This window comes from Nannospalax galili, unplaced genomic scaffold (assembly GCF_000622305.1).
Source record: "Nannospalax galili isolate Female #2095 unplaced genomic scaffold, S.galili_v1.0 scaffold1892, whole genome shotgun sequence".
NCBI classification, from domain to species: Eukaryota; Metazoa; Chordata; class Mammalia; order Rodentia; family Spalacidae; genus Nannospalax; species Nannospalax galili.
Window position 1 is genome coordinate 957000 of NW_008331144.1, and position 16854 is coordinate 973853.

At 47.7% G+C, this 16854-nt stretch overlaps 2 protein-coding genes and 1 non-coding gene across 4 annotated transcripts in view; 2 read left to right on the plus strand and 1 right to left on the minus strand.

Annotated features, from left to right (window-relative positions):
• Window positions 1-7619, plus strand: part of Guca1a (guanylate cyclase activator 1A) — a 19141-nt gene extending 11522 nt beyond the window's left edge. For both annotated transcript variants that reach the window (XM_029558667.1, XM_008823391.1), the window contains 3 exons: window positions 6239-6388; window positions 7058-7151; window positions 7456-7619. In XM_029558667.1, the coding sequence (XP_029414527.1) occupies window positions 6239-6388; window positions 7058-7151; window positions 7456-7619 (408 nt within the window). The remainder of the gene's footprint in view (window positions 1-6238; window positions 6389-7057; window positions 7152-7455) is intronic.
• Window positions 2965-3037, plus strand: Trnaa-agc. Its single transcript has one exon. It is a non-coding gene; the product is annotated as a tRNA-Ala (tRNA).
• A 3227-nt stretch (window positions 7620-10846) lies between the features above and the next one.
• Window positions 10847-16601, minus strand: Guca1b (guanylate cyclase activator 1B). The gene is given in 4 exon segments (XM_008823403.1): window positions 10847-10974; window positions 12554-12577; window positions 12580-12700; window positions 16395-16601. Coding segments are annotated over 4 exon segments (480 nt in total).
• Window positions 16602-16854: the final 253 nt, after the last annotated feature.

A 16854-nucleotide genomic window follows, 5' to 3' on the forward strand; every position in this document is an offset into this window, starting at 1 on the left:
TTTCTTTCTTTCTTTCTTTCTTTCTTTCTTTCTTTCTTTCTTTCTTTCTTTCTTTCTTTCTTTCTTTCTTCTTTCTTGAGACAGAGTCTCCCTGTAGCCTCAGCTTACCTGGAACTCACTATGTAAACTAGGCTGGCCTCAAACTCACAAGATTCACCCACCTCTGCCTCCCAAGTGCTGGGATTAAAGGCATGTGTCACCAGGCCTGGCCTTTAGAAGGGCCATCTTGAGCTCAGGAGCAACCCTGGGCTCAGCATATCTGCTTGGATCTGCTGCAGCAGTGGCAGCATTAATTAAGATAGCTTTGGAGCTGGGCATGGTGACACGTGAGTTTAATTCCAGCACTAGGGAGGCAGAGGTGGGTGGATCTCTGTGAGGCCAAGTTGATCTACACAGCAAGTTCTAGGATAGTTCTACATAGTAAGACTTTAAGAAAAAAAAGTTCTCTGTTGGATTTTAGCTGCAATCTGCCATTTGTCTAGAACAGTCAAATAATGGTGGATGAATTCAAACCAAAAGGCCTGCTTCCCCACCCTGCCTCCCCTCTGCTGAGCCCCAGCTTGGCTGGACCCTCACTGGGAAAGGGAGGTCTCAATGATGTGGGGCCATGTGCCTAGTGTGGTAAAGAGAGTCCCTCCCCTTCCAAACACCACCATGGGCAGGGCTTCTAGGGAACACTGAGATCTTTACATGGTTATTTAAAACTCACTAATATGTGAGATTAAGAGGCCAAATCGGATTATAGGCTTTGAGCACAAGCCTCAAGGGCAGCATCCCAGTGCCCAAGGGGCTGGAGAGCAACAGAGCCTGTGGCATAGTGATGAGGACAGAAGGAGTGACCAGGCTAGACTCTTCCCCACCAAGTGCTCCAGAGGAAACAGCAGTCCCTCTCAGCTGGGAGGTGCCCCAGCACTTTACACACAACACTGAAACATCTTGTTTCCTCTCCTGCTAAGGAAGCCATTTTGAGTCAAGACATATCTTCAGAAAGTCACACACAACAGGGAAGGACCCCCGCCCCCCCGTGCGCAGCCATCTAAGCCAGGTCACTCTAATGCCATCTCTTCGCTTTTTGTCATGGGTAAGCATCACATTAATATCCAGAACTTCTTTTCGTTTCCACTGAAAGTCAGGAGCTAGGTGTGGTGCTGGACATGCAGAATTCAGTCCTTGGGAAGTGGAGGCAGGAGGAACAGATGTTCAAGATCATCCTCAGCTATATAACGAGTTCCAGGGAAGCCTGGGATATGCAATATGTGACCCACCCCTCCACCCCCAAAATAAAACTCATCACAGAACCAGTAGAGTCAAAAAACTCTTGTCCCTACTCTACCTAGCCTCCTCACGACTCCCCCAACCCCCGCATCTTAACCTAGGGCCTTTGCGCTGCTAGGACTCTCCCTAGAATTTGCTTGATTCCCACCTTCCCCCACATGCTCCCTGCTTCTCTGGTTTCAATTTGTTTGAAAACTGGCTCTGTCCCCATCTCTGCCTTTTGTAGCTCCTGCTCTCTACCCAGACCAATTTTCATCTTTAAAATTTTTAATTTCTCTTAGTTGGGCATGGTGGCACACACCTGTAGTCCCAGTACTTGGGAGGCAGAAGCAGGTGGATCTCTGTGAGTTCAAGGCCAGCCTAGTCTACATAGGGAGTTCCAGGCCAGCTGGGGCTACAGGGAGACCCTGTCTCAAAAAAATTTTTTTTTCAATTTCTCATCTTCTGATGCTGGTATTAAGTAACCCTTACCACTCTGCCTATTGTCTATCTTCCCCCTGCTGGAGGTGAGCTGCACGGAGACCTGGATTTAGCTTATTTATTGCTGTGTCCCCAGCTCCTAAGACAGTGCCCTAAAATGTAGTAGGTGCTGAATAAATATTGGTTTTATGAGTAAGTATATATATGAGCTTTATGGACTACTTATGAATTGTATAATATATTAATTTAACTGTGCACTTATATCGAAGTGCATAACCAGATGTGGTAAAAGCTTGTAATTTCAGCACTTAGGTGGCTGAAGCAGGAGGATCACCATGAGTTTGAGTCCAGCCACAACTGTCCAGCAAGACTCTGTCTCAAAACAAACCAAAATCAACCAGCCAACAAACATCCACATGGTGTCTTTGTAATACCCAACATCCCTCTCTCATACATTGGTATATAGTTACTCTGTGGGCCATACTATCTTGATCCATTGGCACTAGCACAGAGCAGTTTAGCAGCCTGTCCAGGAGATGGGACAAAACACTGGCAACTTTCAAAGCAGAGAGAAATTTGAGATATTTAAAAGACAGTCGGAGAATAGGGTCTCATGTAGCCCAAGCTGGCCTCAAACTTGCTTCTGTGGCTGAAGATAACATTGAACTTTTGATCCTCCAGCCTCCTTGTGCCACCACACCCAGTCTGTACAATGCTGGGGAATCAAACACAGGGCTTTGAGTAGGCAAGCACTCTGTCATCTCAGCTACATTCCTAGCCCTGCTGTTTTTATTTTTTAACTTATTTAATTTTATGTTATGTATATGAGTGTTTTGCCTGCGTGTATGTAAGTGTACCACATGCATGCAATGCCCAATGAGGCCAGAAGAGGGCATCAGATCCCCTGTAATTAGAATTATGGACCATTGTTAGCCACCATGTGGGTGCTGGGAACTGAACCCAGGTCCTCTGCAAGAGCAGTCAGTGCTCTTAACCTCTGAGCTGTCTCTCTAGCACCCCCTAGCCCATTTTTGTTTTGAGGCACTCTCACTATGTAGCCCTGGTTGGCCTTGAGCTGTTTGTGACCCTCCTACCTCTGCCTCCTGGGTGCTGGGATTACAGATGTGTACCACCATAGCTGGCTATCCAAGGACCCAATTTTGTAAATAAAGTTTTATTAGAATATATTCATTTATTTAAGAATCACAGGGCAGGGGATGAAGTTCAATGGCAGAATGCTTGCTTAGCATGCCCAAGATCCTGGGTTTGGGGAATGTAGCTCAGTTGGTAGAGTGCTTGCCTAGCATGCATGAGGCCCTGGGTTCAATTCCCAGCACTACATAAACTGGGTGTGGTGGTGTATGCTTGTAATCATAGGACTTGGGAGATGGAGGCAGGAGGATTAGAATTTCAAAGCCATCCTGGCTGCCTAAGGAGTTCAAGACTGGCCTATGTTAGAGATCTTGTCTCAAAAAAGGCCCTGGGGTTCCATCCCCAGAACCAGCACTAAAAAAATAATTTGTAAAAGAATTGTCATGACATCACCTGTTTGACTACAGGGCTGAAATATTGATTTATATGACTTTTTCCAAAAAACAGTTTGCCAATTGGAGTGAGATGATTGGGTCTCAGAGCGCCACAGCAGGTGCACAGCAGCCGGCAGGCCGGGTGGCCAAAGGAGAAGCCTGCGCTCTTGTTCTGCTTCCCGTCAGTCTCTCTAAGATGTGACCAAGTCTGACCATCACCCTGTGCTCAGTGATCTGTGTCATCCTCCCGGCCCCCATCTCAGCGCTGGTGTAGGATTTAGATCTTTCCAGGCAAGGCTTTGTTGTTCAGCTAGCTGTGTGGTCATTCAAAATGGGGACAGAAATCAACTCCCCACCCCAGGGTCAACTGAACAGAGCAAACTAAGTCCTCAGCACAGGAAGTCCACAGAAAGTACCAGAATAAGAGTACGGTAAAGTGCTTGCCATGCAAGTGTGAGGTCCTGACGTCCATCCCAGCATCCATGTACAAAGCTGGGTGCTGTCCCTGCGGGGAACAATAGGTGGATCCCTGGGCTTCATTGCTCAGTCAGCCTAGCTGAATCAATGAGTTCCAGGTTCAGTGAGGGACCTGGTCTCAAAAGATGAGGTGAAGAGAGGCTAGAGAGATGACTGGGACTGGAGAAATGGCTCAGTGGTTAAGAGAGGACTCGGGTTCAATTCCCAGCACCCACATGGCAGCTGACAACAGTCCGTAACTCCAGATCCAGGGGATCCAACACCCTCTTCTGTCCTCTGTGGACATTGTGTACATAAGGGTTCACTCATATGCATGCAGGCAAAACACTCATACACAGAAGATTAAATATTAAAAATATAAAAAAATAAGGTAGAGAGTGATTGAGAAAGGCACCTGACAACAACCTTTGACCTTCACACTCATGCACACATGTGCATCCTCATGCACGTGTACACGCATATACACTAACACATAGATACAATACACGCACGCGCACACACACACACACACACACGCTTGCTGTGTCATTAACACTGAAGGGAATTTGTGGCACTAACTCATTTGATTTTTTTTTAAACAAGATGTGTCTATGGTCTAGAACTCACTGTATAGCCCAGTCTGATTTTGAACACGAAACAGTCCTCCTGCCTCAGCTTCCTGAGTGTCAGAATTGCAAGTGTGCACTCCCATGTCACAGTGTTGAAAGTACATGTTTTGTTCCCATCTCAGAGCTGAGGCCCTGTGACTTGTCCAAGGTCATGAGGCAATGGAAGAGCCAAAAATTCCAAAGTCACCTCATAGGAGAGGCGTGACCTTGGGCAAGTCACAGGGCTTTGATATTTTGGGGGAGTTCTATAATGTTCTGTGTAGATATGTTATTGCTGCTTATACATTGTTATGGAATCTTTTCTGGACACAGTGATTTTGTAGTAATAACAGGTATTATTGGGGCTGGAGAGATGGCTTAGTATACTGCTCAGTGTATAGGGTGTGTACTGTTCTTGCAGAGGACCCAAGTTTGGCTCCCAGCACCCATATCAGAGAGCTCACACTTACCTATAACTGCTACTGCAGGAGATCTGATGCCTCTGTACCTACACTCATGTGTACATACACAACAGACACATACATAGACATGTAACTTTTATTTTAAAATTTTATTTATTAATTTTTATTTTATGTGTATGAGTGTTTTGCCTGCATGTATCTAAGTATGTATCTGCATGCATGCAATGCCCTGCAGAGGCCAGAAGAGGGTGTCGGATTCCCTGGAACTGGAGTTCCAGATAGTTGTTAGCTGCTCTGTGGACGCTGGGAATTGAACCCAGGTCCTCTGGAAGAACAACCAGTGTTCTTAACCACTGAGCCATCTCTCCAGCCCTGACACAAATTGTAAATAAATAACTCTTCTTTTTTTTTTTTTTTTCGGTCTTTTTGAGACAGGGTCTCCCTGCAGCCCCAGCTAGCCTGGAACTCACTATGTAGACCAGGCTGGCCTTGAACTCACAGAGATCCGCCTGCCTCTGCTCCCAAGTGCTGGGACTACAGGAGTGTGCCACCACGCCTGGCTCTTCTAAAAAGATTATATATATATGTGTGTTTTGTCTACATGTATGTATGTGCACCATGTAGGTGCCTGGTGCCTATGGAGGCCAGACAGTAGTGAGTCACTATGTGGGTGCTGGGAATTGAACCTGGGTCTTCTGCAAGAGTAGTTACTGCTCTTAACCGCTGAGCCATTTCTCCAGCCCCTGTAATAAATAAATCTAAAAGAAAAGAACAGCTAACGTTGACTCAGTGCATATTATGTGATGGCTGTGCAGTGTGCTTTATCTCCATGAACTTATTTAGTTGATAATCCCACGGAAGTGGGTACTATGGCAACTATTATAGATAAGAAGCCAAGGACTGCATGAAGAGACACACCAAGTGGGTTGTCTCACATCCTACACCCCAGAGAGCATGGAGCCAGGAGCCTGCATCCCAGCACTTCACTTCTGTGGGGGCAGGGGTGGCCATCACACTGAACCCTGAGCCCTTCCTTAATCCTGTCTCAGCACATATCAGTTTGAAGCCAAAGGGAAAGAGTGAGAAAGGAATTGTTTGCCCCAGTATCTGTCTCCTGCCCCTACCTGCGGGGCTGGCAACTTCCAAGGCATCACCCAAACCTAGCCTCCCCCTCTGGGCTGTGTTCTTCCTCTCCCACCTGCTCAGGTATCTCTCACCACCCTTATATGAAGGGCCCATGTTTGAGAATCACAAGGAACCATTCCCTTCCCAGTGGGGGTGGCCCTAACGGATTTGATCATCAGCTTCTATAGAAGAGGTGGGTTATGTGGGGGTAACCAGGAGGACAGATAAGGGGTGATACTAAGGGGATGGGCTCAGCAGAGATAGAGCTAACCTCTCATGCCTGCTCTACCAGCAGACCCCTCACTTCCCAGGGGGACTCCTGGCTCTAGGGGCCTGGGCAGGGAATTGAACTGGGAGAAGTCCTTAAGGGGTGAGGCCTAGTGTTTGCCCCTTTCCCTTCACCCAGGATGGCTATATTGACTTCATGGAGTATGTGGCCGCACTCAGCCTCGTACTCAAGGGCAAAGTGGAACAGAAGCTGCGCTGGTATTTCAAGCTCTACGACGTCGACGGCAACGGGTGCATAGACAGGGATGAACTGCTTACCATCATCCGGGTAACTCCAGGTGCAGAGGGCTGGGCCAGGAGCATGGGCAGCGGCTGCGGGTGGGTCCCAGACCTGAGAGTCTTAGGGTAGGAATCACAGTCTCAGGATTGGACTAGGATTTGGGACTGAGGATGTGGGATGACAACTCTAACTTACCAATTGCAGGCTCTGGGCCATGCCTCCAACTCCTTGGGCCTCAGGATGTCAGATGTCTTATCCCCTTGAAGCAGGGTCTCTTACTGAACCTGGAGCAAAGCTGGTGACCAGCAAGTCCCAGGCTTTAGCTCCTCCCCACAGCACTGGGGTTACAGGAACCGGACCACTCCTGGCTTTTCACTTGTGCTATGGAGATTTGAACTCACGTCTTCATGTTTGAGTAGCAGGCGCTGTTATCCACTGAGCCATCTCCTCAGCCCTGTTTTTGTTTATTTTTGACACTGTTAGACCGGCTTGGACTGACCTCAAACGAGGCAATCCTGCCTCAGCATCCCAAGAGTTAGAATTACCGGTGTGAGCACTGTGCCCAGCAGAATCTGGACTCCTAAGTCCCATCTCTGCCTGAGGCCCCCATGCGTCCACTCTCCACCCCTCTTGGGCTGCAACAAGCTCTCACTGCCCCTACTCCCATCACTGAGATAGAACTGGAACAGATCTCCTCACTTCGTCTCGTCCTCCCAGGCCATCCGAACCATTAACTCTTGGAGCGACTCATCCATGAGCGCCGAGGAGTTCACAGATACTGTGTTTGCTAAGATCGACGTCAACGGGGATGGTGAGAGGGCACGAGGAGGGGCTCCCCAAGGGAGGGTCAGCAGGTTTGGGGGTCACCCCTTCCCGGGAGAGTAGGACAGAGGGCTCTCTGCTGGTCACCTCCCCCACCCACTTTTGCTTGGGTTACAAAACTAGCTTTGGGGCAATCCCTGCATCTGACTTTGGGCTCTGGATCCCTCTGCCTCCTTTCCACAGGCCGAAGCCCCCAGAGCAGACCCTGTCCCGTCCCCTTGCTAGCATGCACCTCTGAGCCCTGGCCTGCAGAGGTGAACACCCTCCTGTGAATCTCTTTCTCTCCACTCCAGGGGAACTATCGCTAGAGGAATTCATGGAGGGGGTCCAGAAGGACCAAATGCTTTTGGATACCCTGACACGAAGCTTGGATCTGACCCGCATCGTGCGCAGACTCCAGAACCGCGAGCAGGAGGAGGCGGGAGCTGGGGATGCAGCTACAGAGGCCACAGGCTGAGCCACGCCCTGGGGCTCCAATATGTGGAGGGCGGGGGCCAGTGTGGTACCTGGTGTCGTTTTTAGTTTTAATTTTTTTGTTCTTGTGTTATCATGACATAGTAGCTATTGAATTCAAAGGCCCAGATAGCCTCTTTGGGGTGCACGGTGATTGCAGAAGGGCACTAGTGGGACTTGAGAGCCCAGCACAGCCAAAGATGGTCCCTGGCCCCCCTGGGAGACTCAGCTGATGGTGACACTTCTTGCTGGGGGCGCTGTTCTGTCTCTCTCTGTCCTTAGGCTCATCTCTTGCCCCTTGGGTGTTTTTGCCCAACTTGTCTCAGCTCCCCTCCCTCCCCAACCCCATATGTCCCCAGGCCAGCACTTCCAGATCCAAAAGTTCTGAGACAGCATTCCTGGACTCCTTGTATCTGTTGGCAACAGCCTCACAGTAATCACACCCTGTTCTAATCTGGGAGCCTATTTGTGTGGTCTGGATCACTGCACAAGCATTTATTGAACACCTACTGTGTGTTAAAGTTAGATGCACAAAGGAGATTGCAGATTCTCTAGGAATGCCAGCTGGTAGGAGACACACAGACTACTTCATTATAATAAAACATGCTAAGAGATGGGTTGGCAATGTAGCTCACTTGGTAGAGGGCTTATCTAGCATGCACAAGGCTCTGGGTTCGATCCCAGAACCAGGTAAACCTGGCATGTGCCACGTCAGTGATCCCAGCACTAACTAGGGAGGTGGAGGCAAGTGGATCACAAGTTCAAGGTCATCTTTAGCTACATAGCAAGTTTGAGATCAGCTGTAAATAAATGAAACACATCTTGAATAGGAGTATTCAGGAGTGGGGTTACTTGTTTAACATGCCCAGCACATGAGGGGTGGGGCGGGCAAAAGAAGCTCTTTCTTTTGGGCTTTGGATCTTCAGATGACTGGAGGGAACTTGAAATAAACAAAAGTTCAAGAGTACAAGAGAGAAAACAAGAGGCAAGGGGACCAGGTCAGAGTGGGACCTTCTGAGGCCAGGGATGATAAGTGGATATATTTTGCTGCTTCCTGTCTGCCCATCACTTGGACTACCTCAAACAGAGATATGGCCTGAACAGGAAGCACAGAGAGAAGGTGGCATTCAGAGCTATGGTGGCCTGGACATCAAATGGAGTGGCCATTTCTGCCCCTTCTCTTGGCATCTGTACAAGAGCAGAACAGCCCCTGGCCTTGTCCACCTTCTCTGTGGTTTGGAGCAGATCTATTTTCTCACCTGAGATGGGATACTATTAATATTTCTTTCAAGATTTATTTTTCACTGTGTGTGTGTGTGTGTGTGTGTGTGTGTGTGTGTGTTTTTTCTCCTGAGAGGTGGTATTATATATATGTCTTTCACAATATATTTTTTTCTGTGTGTGTGTGTGTGTGTGTGTGTGTGTGTGTGTGGTATATGTGGGTGCTCATGAAGCCAGAAGAGGGTATTGGATCCCCTGGAGCTAGATTACAGGCAGTTGTGAGGTTTTGGACATGGGTGCTGGGAAGTGAACTCAGGTCCTCTGTAAGAGCAGTAGGTGTTCTTAACCACTGAGCCATTTCTCCAGCTCCACTATTAATACTTGTCATCAATCATTTTCACCTAAATTATTTCCAAAGAAAAATTTACAGAAACATCTTATAAAATATTCCTATGAAATTTCAAGTTCAAAACAAACAAACTTCAAGTTCAAGCTGAGCATGCTGGTGTATGCCTGTGATCTCAGCACTCAAAAAATGGAAGCAGGATTGCTGGGAGTTTCAGGCCAAGCTGGGCTGCAGGGTGAAATGGTTTCAACTACCCCACAAAAGGAAAACAAGCAAATAAACAAAAATCCCAGTGAAACAAAAACAAAACAACAGAAAACCTGTGCGTGATGGCTCACACTTGTAATTTTAGCACTCTGGAAGCTGAGGCAGGAATATTGCCCAAAGTCGGAGATCAATCTGGGCTCCAGAGTAAGCTCTAGACCAGCCTGAGCTATATAGTGTGAGACCTTGTTAAACAAACAAACAAACAAACAAACAAACAAACAAACCCCCTCAATTTCAATACGTTAGTTTATTTTTTATACATCAACATAATAACGTATCTATTCGAGGTAAAGTCAAATATTCTTTCAGGTCCCACAGGAAAATCACTTTGTAGGTATAACACTGTTCCTACTTCCTGTCCTTAGAGGTGCCTTCTCAGGCTCCATGGGTGGAAGCAGGCTGAGACACAAGCCCCTTTAACCAGAGGAATCCCCTTGCAATCTAGTTCTATGTTGGGGTTGTACAAAAGAGTTTGTACAACTAAGTAAGACTTCTACACAATAGTCTGGAAACTGTCCAGTCAATTTTCAGAATATTAGGGAAGAGAAGCAGCCATCCGGGAGGTGAGGGTTGCACAGCAGTTGGAGGCAAAGTCTGGCCCAGAACCCAGATCCACAGGTACCCAGTTCTCCTCAGAGATGAAAAGACTTCTCCATCCTTTGAGGAGATATGCAGGTTTATGATCAGGAATGATGGAAAGCTTGTGCTGGTGGTGGAGGTGGAGGAGATGGGATGGGGTGGGCCAGTTGGCCACAGGGAATTGGGGAGTAGCACCCAGTAAAGCTGAAGCAGCCCCTTTAAGCACAGCAGCCCCTCAACGGTGGGAAGATCACAGCCCCCTCTTCTTTGCTGGAGTATGCTCCTGTCCACACCCCTGGTGAGGATAACACAGGGAGGAGGTGGGGCAGGTCCCCCCATGACACAGCTCAGGATCCTGGGGGTTGTGTCATTAGGACCCCCTCCCCATCCCTACTTCCTCTTTGGACTGCATTCTGTCAGTCTTTGCTTCCCACTATAAATTCTCCTTGATGATGATGTCAGAACCCTCTTCCCCTACCCGCAGCTGTCCCTATTTCCAATGAGAACACCCAGAGACTAGAGTGAGCCCCAGACCCTCTCAGCCAACGTTTAGTTTTCCCAAGAGCAGCTGAGAGGCAGAGAAAAGGACATTCCTTCAAATGCCAGTAAATCCTGCAGAATGGATGGAGCCCCATGGGTCTCTTCAGACCTAGTGGCCCTGAATGGTCCCCTTACTGTCCTTCAGAATGTCAGGAAGTCCACACCATGGCAAGAATGGGCCTGAGCAGAGTGGGTCAGAGGCCTCCAGAAACTCTGAAAACCTGGGGGAGCCTGGAGTCTTGGAGGGGGCGAGGGACTCCTGCAGGACTCTTGGACCCTCAGAACATGGCGCTTCTCCTCCTCTGCTGAGTGATCCAGACGCCAGGGTTGACATCCACCTGCAGCATCTTCATCACCCACTTGTCACAGCGGGCACCTTCAGTGAACTCAGTCAGAGACAGCTGGCCTGAGCAAGGGTGGGAGTGATGATCACAAGGGAGAGGGAAGCCTGAGACTGGGCACAAGGGGAGGATGTCTTCTCCTAGGCTGAGTCCCCATCTCTCCTACAAGCCAGCCTGCAGCCTTGAACCCTAAACCTGCAGCTCATCAATTCTGAGTACTCAGGAATCTTCAGCAGCCTGTAAGGGGCCTGTGTATATGTGTGTGTGTGTGTGTGTGTGTCCATGCATGTGGAGGCCAGAGGACAACGTCAGGTGTCATTTCTCAGGTGCCATCTACCTTAAAAAAAAATCATGGCTTATAAAAAAATCTATTAAGAGCCAGGCATGGTGGTGCACACCTTTAATCCCAGCACTCGGGAGGCAGAGGCAGGTGGATCTCTGTGAGTTTGAGGCCAGCCTGGTCTACATAGTGAGTTCCAGGACAGCTGGGGCTACAGGGAGACCCTGTCTCAAAAAGACCAGAAAAAAAAGATCTATTAAATTTAAAAAAAATTAATATATTTGTATTTTATGTACATGCATGTTTTGCCTGCATGTATGTGGGTGCAGTGTCTGAGGAGGTCAGAAGAGGGTTTTGAATACCCTGGAACCAGAGGTAAAGATGGTTGTGAGCTGCCATGACCCACACCACCAGTACCTGCTGGAAACGGAACCTGTGTCCTCTACAGGAATAGCAAGTGCTCTTAAATGCTGAACCAGTTCTCCAGCCCCTTTACAATTTTTTTTATTTGTGGGTGGGGGTGGTGAGAGGGGCCTGTGCATGCATGTGTGAGCATAGGTGCCCAGGAAGTTCAGAAGGGAGACTCTGATCCCCTGGATCTGGAATTACAGGTAATTGTGAGCCTTCAGACATAAGTCCTCTGCAAGAGCAGTGTGCCCTCTTAACCACACTGAGCTATCTCTGCAGCCCCTCCTATTTTATTTTATTTCATTTTAATTTATTTTGTGCAGATGGGTGGGGCATGCTTATCCTCTAGCACTCCTGTGGAGATCAGAGGACAACTTGTAGGAATCAGTTTTCTCCTTCTAACATGTGGGGGTTCTGGGGATCAAACTGAAGTCATCATGCTTGGTGGTGACTTTACCCATCTCATCAGATCCTTTAAAATTTTTTTTAATAAAAAAGATTTATTTATTTTTAATTTCTGTGCATGAATGCTTTGCCTACATGTTTATATGTGCCCCACATGCATGCAGTGCTCATAGAAGCCAGAAGAGGGTGTCAGATCCCCTGGAAATGGAGTTACAGGAGGTTATGAGCTCCTGGTTGCTGGGAGCCTAACCCAGGTCCTCTGCGAGAGCAGCCAAGGCTTTTAACCACCAAGCCGTCTCTCCGGCAGCCTCTGTCCCTTTTAATCTTTTCAAAAATATTTTTATTTACATGCCTGGCATTTATCAGGCACACTCAGAGGAGCTGTAGTCCTCTGCAAACGTCTTGCGCTCCTGTGTTTGTGGAGCCCTTCCATATTCCATGTAATCCCCTCCCAGCTGACTGATAAGAGTGTCAATGGCAGGAAAGTGTGTGTGTGGGGGGGTGGAGCTTGCCCACTGGCTCACTGCAAGACAGCATGGTGTGCTTCTTACCATCTCCGTTCTCATCCACCAGAGGAAGATCCTGTCCACAACCTCCTCAGGTGTGAGCAGCTGGCCAGGCTACTCCATTTCCATCTCTACTTGGCAGGCTTTCTTCAGCTTGTAAATTGCCTGCCAGAGAGAAAGAACTTGTCTGTTCTGACAGACCCTGCGAAGCCCACCTCCACCCCAGGGTCTCATGTCCCTCAGTGCCACCCAGCACTGGTTCCCAGGCTGAGCATCTTAGCACCACATAACCTATATTAAGACCAACCTTGATCTAACCTTAGCAATGGTGCTAAGGCTACCATTGGCCTAATTCTGTCTGGAGACTTCCAAGATACACCTGCCCCTCCCCAATACTACTTTCCATTTCCACTATGAGCCAGAGAGTCACCAGTGGGGGATGTTAGAGTCACTATGACAGTCCACCCACATTCCACTAAAGAAAAAAGGAGATGCAGAGAAAAAGGAATTTAGTGTGTCTGTGTGACCAGTAGACAGGACAGTCAATGGAGATGTAGGTATCTGGTGTGGAGGGAAAAACCAGGCCTCTCCTATGCTGTTTCCTCTGTGTTTGTAACGCTGGCCTCCCTGTCTGGGTGCCTGCTAAGGACAGAGGCCATGTTTTCTTGATCTCTCTGCCTCATTGCCCAGAGCCAGGCATCACTCTGTAGGCCTTATTAAAAGGCAGCCTGAGGGAACTTCCCTCAAATACTACTCTAGTGCTTTCTGGGTATATGAATTTGAATAGAGCACAGAATCTCTACTAGACAGTTGCCTACTCTGTAAGCAAGGCCAACAGTGCCCATCTCCCAGAGTAATTCTAGGGCTCAGTTAGTTCATCCAGGAGACACAAGGAACCATGGTCCACTTGATCTTTCTTTTCCTCCTTAATTTCTCCTTCGGTAGTCTGTCCGTTGTGTTAATCTTTTAAAATACCTTTAGGGGTTGGAGAGCTGGCTCAGCAGTTAAAAACACTTGCTGTTCTTCCAGAGGACTTGAGTTCCATTCCCACCATCCACATCAGGTGGCTCACAACCACCTATGACTCTAGCTTCAAGGACTGCTATGCTCTCTCCTGGCCTTCATGGACACACACAAATTATAGTAAAATGAGGAACTTGGGAGGCTGGGTAGATGGCTCTGTCATTAAAGTACTTGCCACCGACCTGAGATCAGATCCTCAGGACTTATATAAAAATCTGGGCATGGCAGCAAATCCTTGTAACCCCAACCTCGTGGAGACAGGTGGATCCCTGGAGCTCTTTGGTCAGGCAGCCTAGCTGAATTGATAATCTTTAGGTTCAGTGAGAGACTCTGTCTCAAAAAATAAAGGAGGAAGAATTAAAAGGAAAACACCTGAAACTAACCTCGGACTTTCACACAAATGCGCACACATCACAAACATACACAACACTCACATCCACACCCTCCCCCACATGTCTCTGCCTCCAGAGTGCTGGGATTAAAGGCATGGGCCACCACACCCGGCTTGTTAGTAGTTTTTTAATATTCCCAGCACCCACATGGTGGCTAACAACCATCTGTAACTTCAGTTCCCGGGGATTTGACCATCCTCTTCTGGCCTCCATAGGCATTGCACACATGGGTGCACTTATATACATATAGGCAAAGCACTCATATAGTAAAATTAAAAAAATAAATACAAGCACAGAAAATAAATTGTATGAAGTTCTCAGAAATTCATAAAAATATATAGATAAACCCAACAAAACTCCAGGTATTTGAGGTAAGAACACTTGACCAGGAATTAAGATGCCAGAGTGTTTGATCTTGGGCAAATTGACTCATGTTCTTGGGTGTGTTTGTTTTAAAACAGGGTCTGTGTAAGTAGTCTGTGATTGCTTCCAGCTACAGATTGGCCACCCAGATGCTGGGATTCCACATATGCATCACACCACATCCAGCTTTTTTTTTTGTCCTTTTGAAACAGGGTCTCCCTGTAGCCCCAGCTGTCCTGGAACTCACTATGTAGACCAGGCTGGCTTTAACCACAGTTTTCTCATCATTTAATTTAAGATGACAAAAAGTTATCCGTCCCCATGAGGCTTCTCTAACCTTGAGAAGACTGAGGGGGGTGGGGGTCTGAAATATCTGAGGCTGGTTCTGTGCTCTGTGCGTGTTTTACAGGGTTAATAGGGTGGTTCTGTGGTATTGAAACTGCTGACCTTACCCTCTGTTCTGATTGGCTCCAGGAAGCGGCCTCTTGAAGTTTTCTCCAGATTACTCATCTAGGGCCAGCCCATTCCCTTAATTCAGGGAGCTGAAATAGGCATTTGATGTAAATGAATTGTTTATACTACAGTATTGCAGGGGTCCTGGACCAGGTAATCTTGAATAATCAAGGTTTTGTTTCTTTTTCTTCCATTGAATTTAATGTTGTTTTGAAGCAGAGCTTGAGATTATTAAAAAACTTTAATACACATTTTAAACATTAGGGTTAGAAGAAGGAAAGATGCTGGGTGTGGTGGTGCACACCCTTAATCCCAGCACTCGGGAGGCAGAGGCAGGCCGATCGATCTCTGTGAGTTCAAGGCCAGCCTGGTCTACATAGTGAGTTCCAGAACAGCTAGGGATATAGGGAGACCCTGTCTCAAAAAGACCAATAAATAAATAAATAAATAAATAATTGTGCCGGGAAGATGGCTGGGCCTGTGAAGTGCTTCCTGTGCAAGCATGAGGATCTGAGCTCTATTCTCAGCATGGACATGAAAAGCTGAGCCTAGGGACTGGAGCGTGCTCAGTGGTTAAGAGCACTTGCTTGCTTTTGTAGAGGATCTGGGTTTGGTTCCCAGCACCTGTAAGGAGACTCATAGTTAGGGGGCTCTGATGTCCTCTTCTGGCTTCTGAGGGCACTGCACACACATGGTGTACTTGCATACATGCAGGCAAAAACACTTATAGACATAAATTAAAAGTAAAGAAATCTTTTTTAAAAAAATGCTGGGTGGTACAACATGGGTGCACTCACATACATGCAGGCAATACACTTATACACATAAAAAATATAAAATATTTTTTAAAAAGTAAAAAAAAAAAAAAGCTGGGTGTAGGCGTGTTCTTGTAACCCTAGTTCTGGGATCAACAGGAGGATCCTTGGGCTCACTGGAAAGCCAGCTTTACCTAGTTGAGGAGCTCAGGCCAAGGTGAGATGGAATCTCATCAAAGAAGATGGATGCCTCCTGAGGAATGACACCTGAGATGGATCTCTGGCCTTCACGTGCATACAAGTGTACAGGCTCTGGCACACACACATATAAACATACGTGTGCAAGCATACATACACACTAATTTTTAAATTACACAGTTTAGTATCTTCTTCAGCTTGTTCGTGCCTTTGGAAGGCTTAAAGAAACCTTATGGTCTGTAGAGTTCATGGAATCCTCCATAGTTTAAAGAGTTGAAGGGCTTTTGCAATCATCCATCTACCCTCCCAGTCAGTGTGAAGCCCCCCCTAGCATCTGCACTAGGAAAGACCCGACCAGCCTCCATCTGAAGGACTGTAGCTGAGGAGCTCTTGATCTAAGATAGCTTTGGAATATTGTAGCTCCTTGTGTTTTGAGCAACAGGGGCTCTACATGTCCTTGGGATGCAGAGCCTTAGCCCAAAATGCACAGGGAAAACCCAGCTATGTGCCAGTGACCTTTAGCTCTCAGCCAGAGGACGCAGGGAGCCTCAGACAATTGCAGGGAAGAAAAGAAAGAGTTGGGGATGGGGAGGGAGGAAAAGCAGGGAAGAAGAGTGAGAATCTGGGGGTTCACTCTGCAGGGCTTGAGGATGGGAGGGGTACCATGTAGATCGACAGATCCTCCCATTCAGGATTACTTACCCCATTCTTGTCGAAGGCTCGGAACATGCCCTCCACATACTGAGTGGCCTCCTTATTGCCAGTGACCTTGAAGAAGCGCTTAAACTCGTGCATGAAGAGCGTTCCACTGGGGCACTCCACCACGAACTTCTTGTACCACTCCTGCACCTCCGCCACGTCCATCTCCCCTGATGCCTCCTTCTCCTCCCAGCTGAATTGCTGTCCCATCTTGGTTTCAAGGGATGTCAGGGAACAAGGGTCGGTGTCTCCCCCAAGGCCTCTGCTGACCTTAGCCTAGGGCCCTGTTCCTCCCTCTACTTCGTTTAAACAGCCTCTTCATTGTCTTCAGGGCTCTGAAGTTGATGAGTAGTGGAGGGATCTACAGGAGGGGGGCGAGGCAGGCCAGCTAAGCTGTCTAAGACCATTAGAAGATTTCCCCTGAAGGTCTGACCTTGGGGAAAGCTAAGTCGTGTCGTCCTCC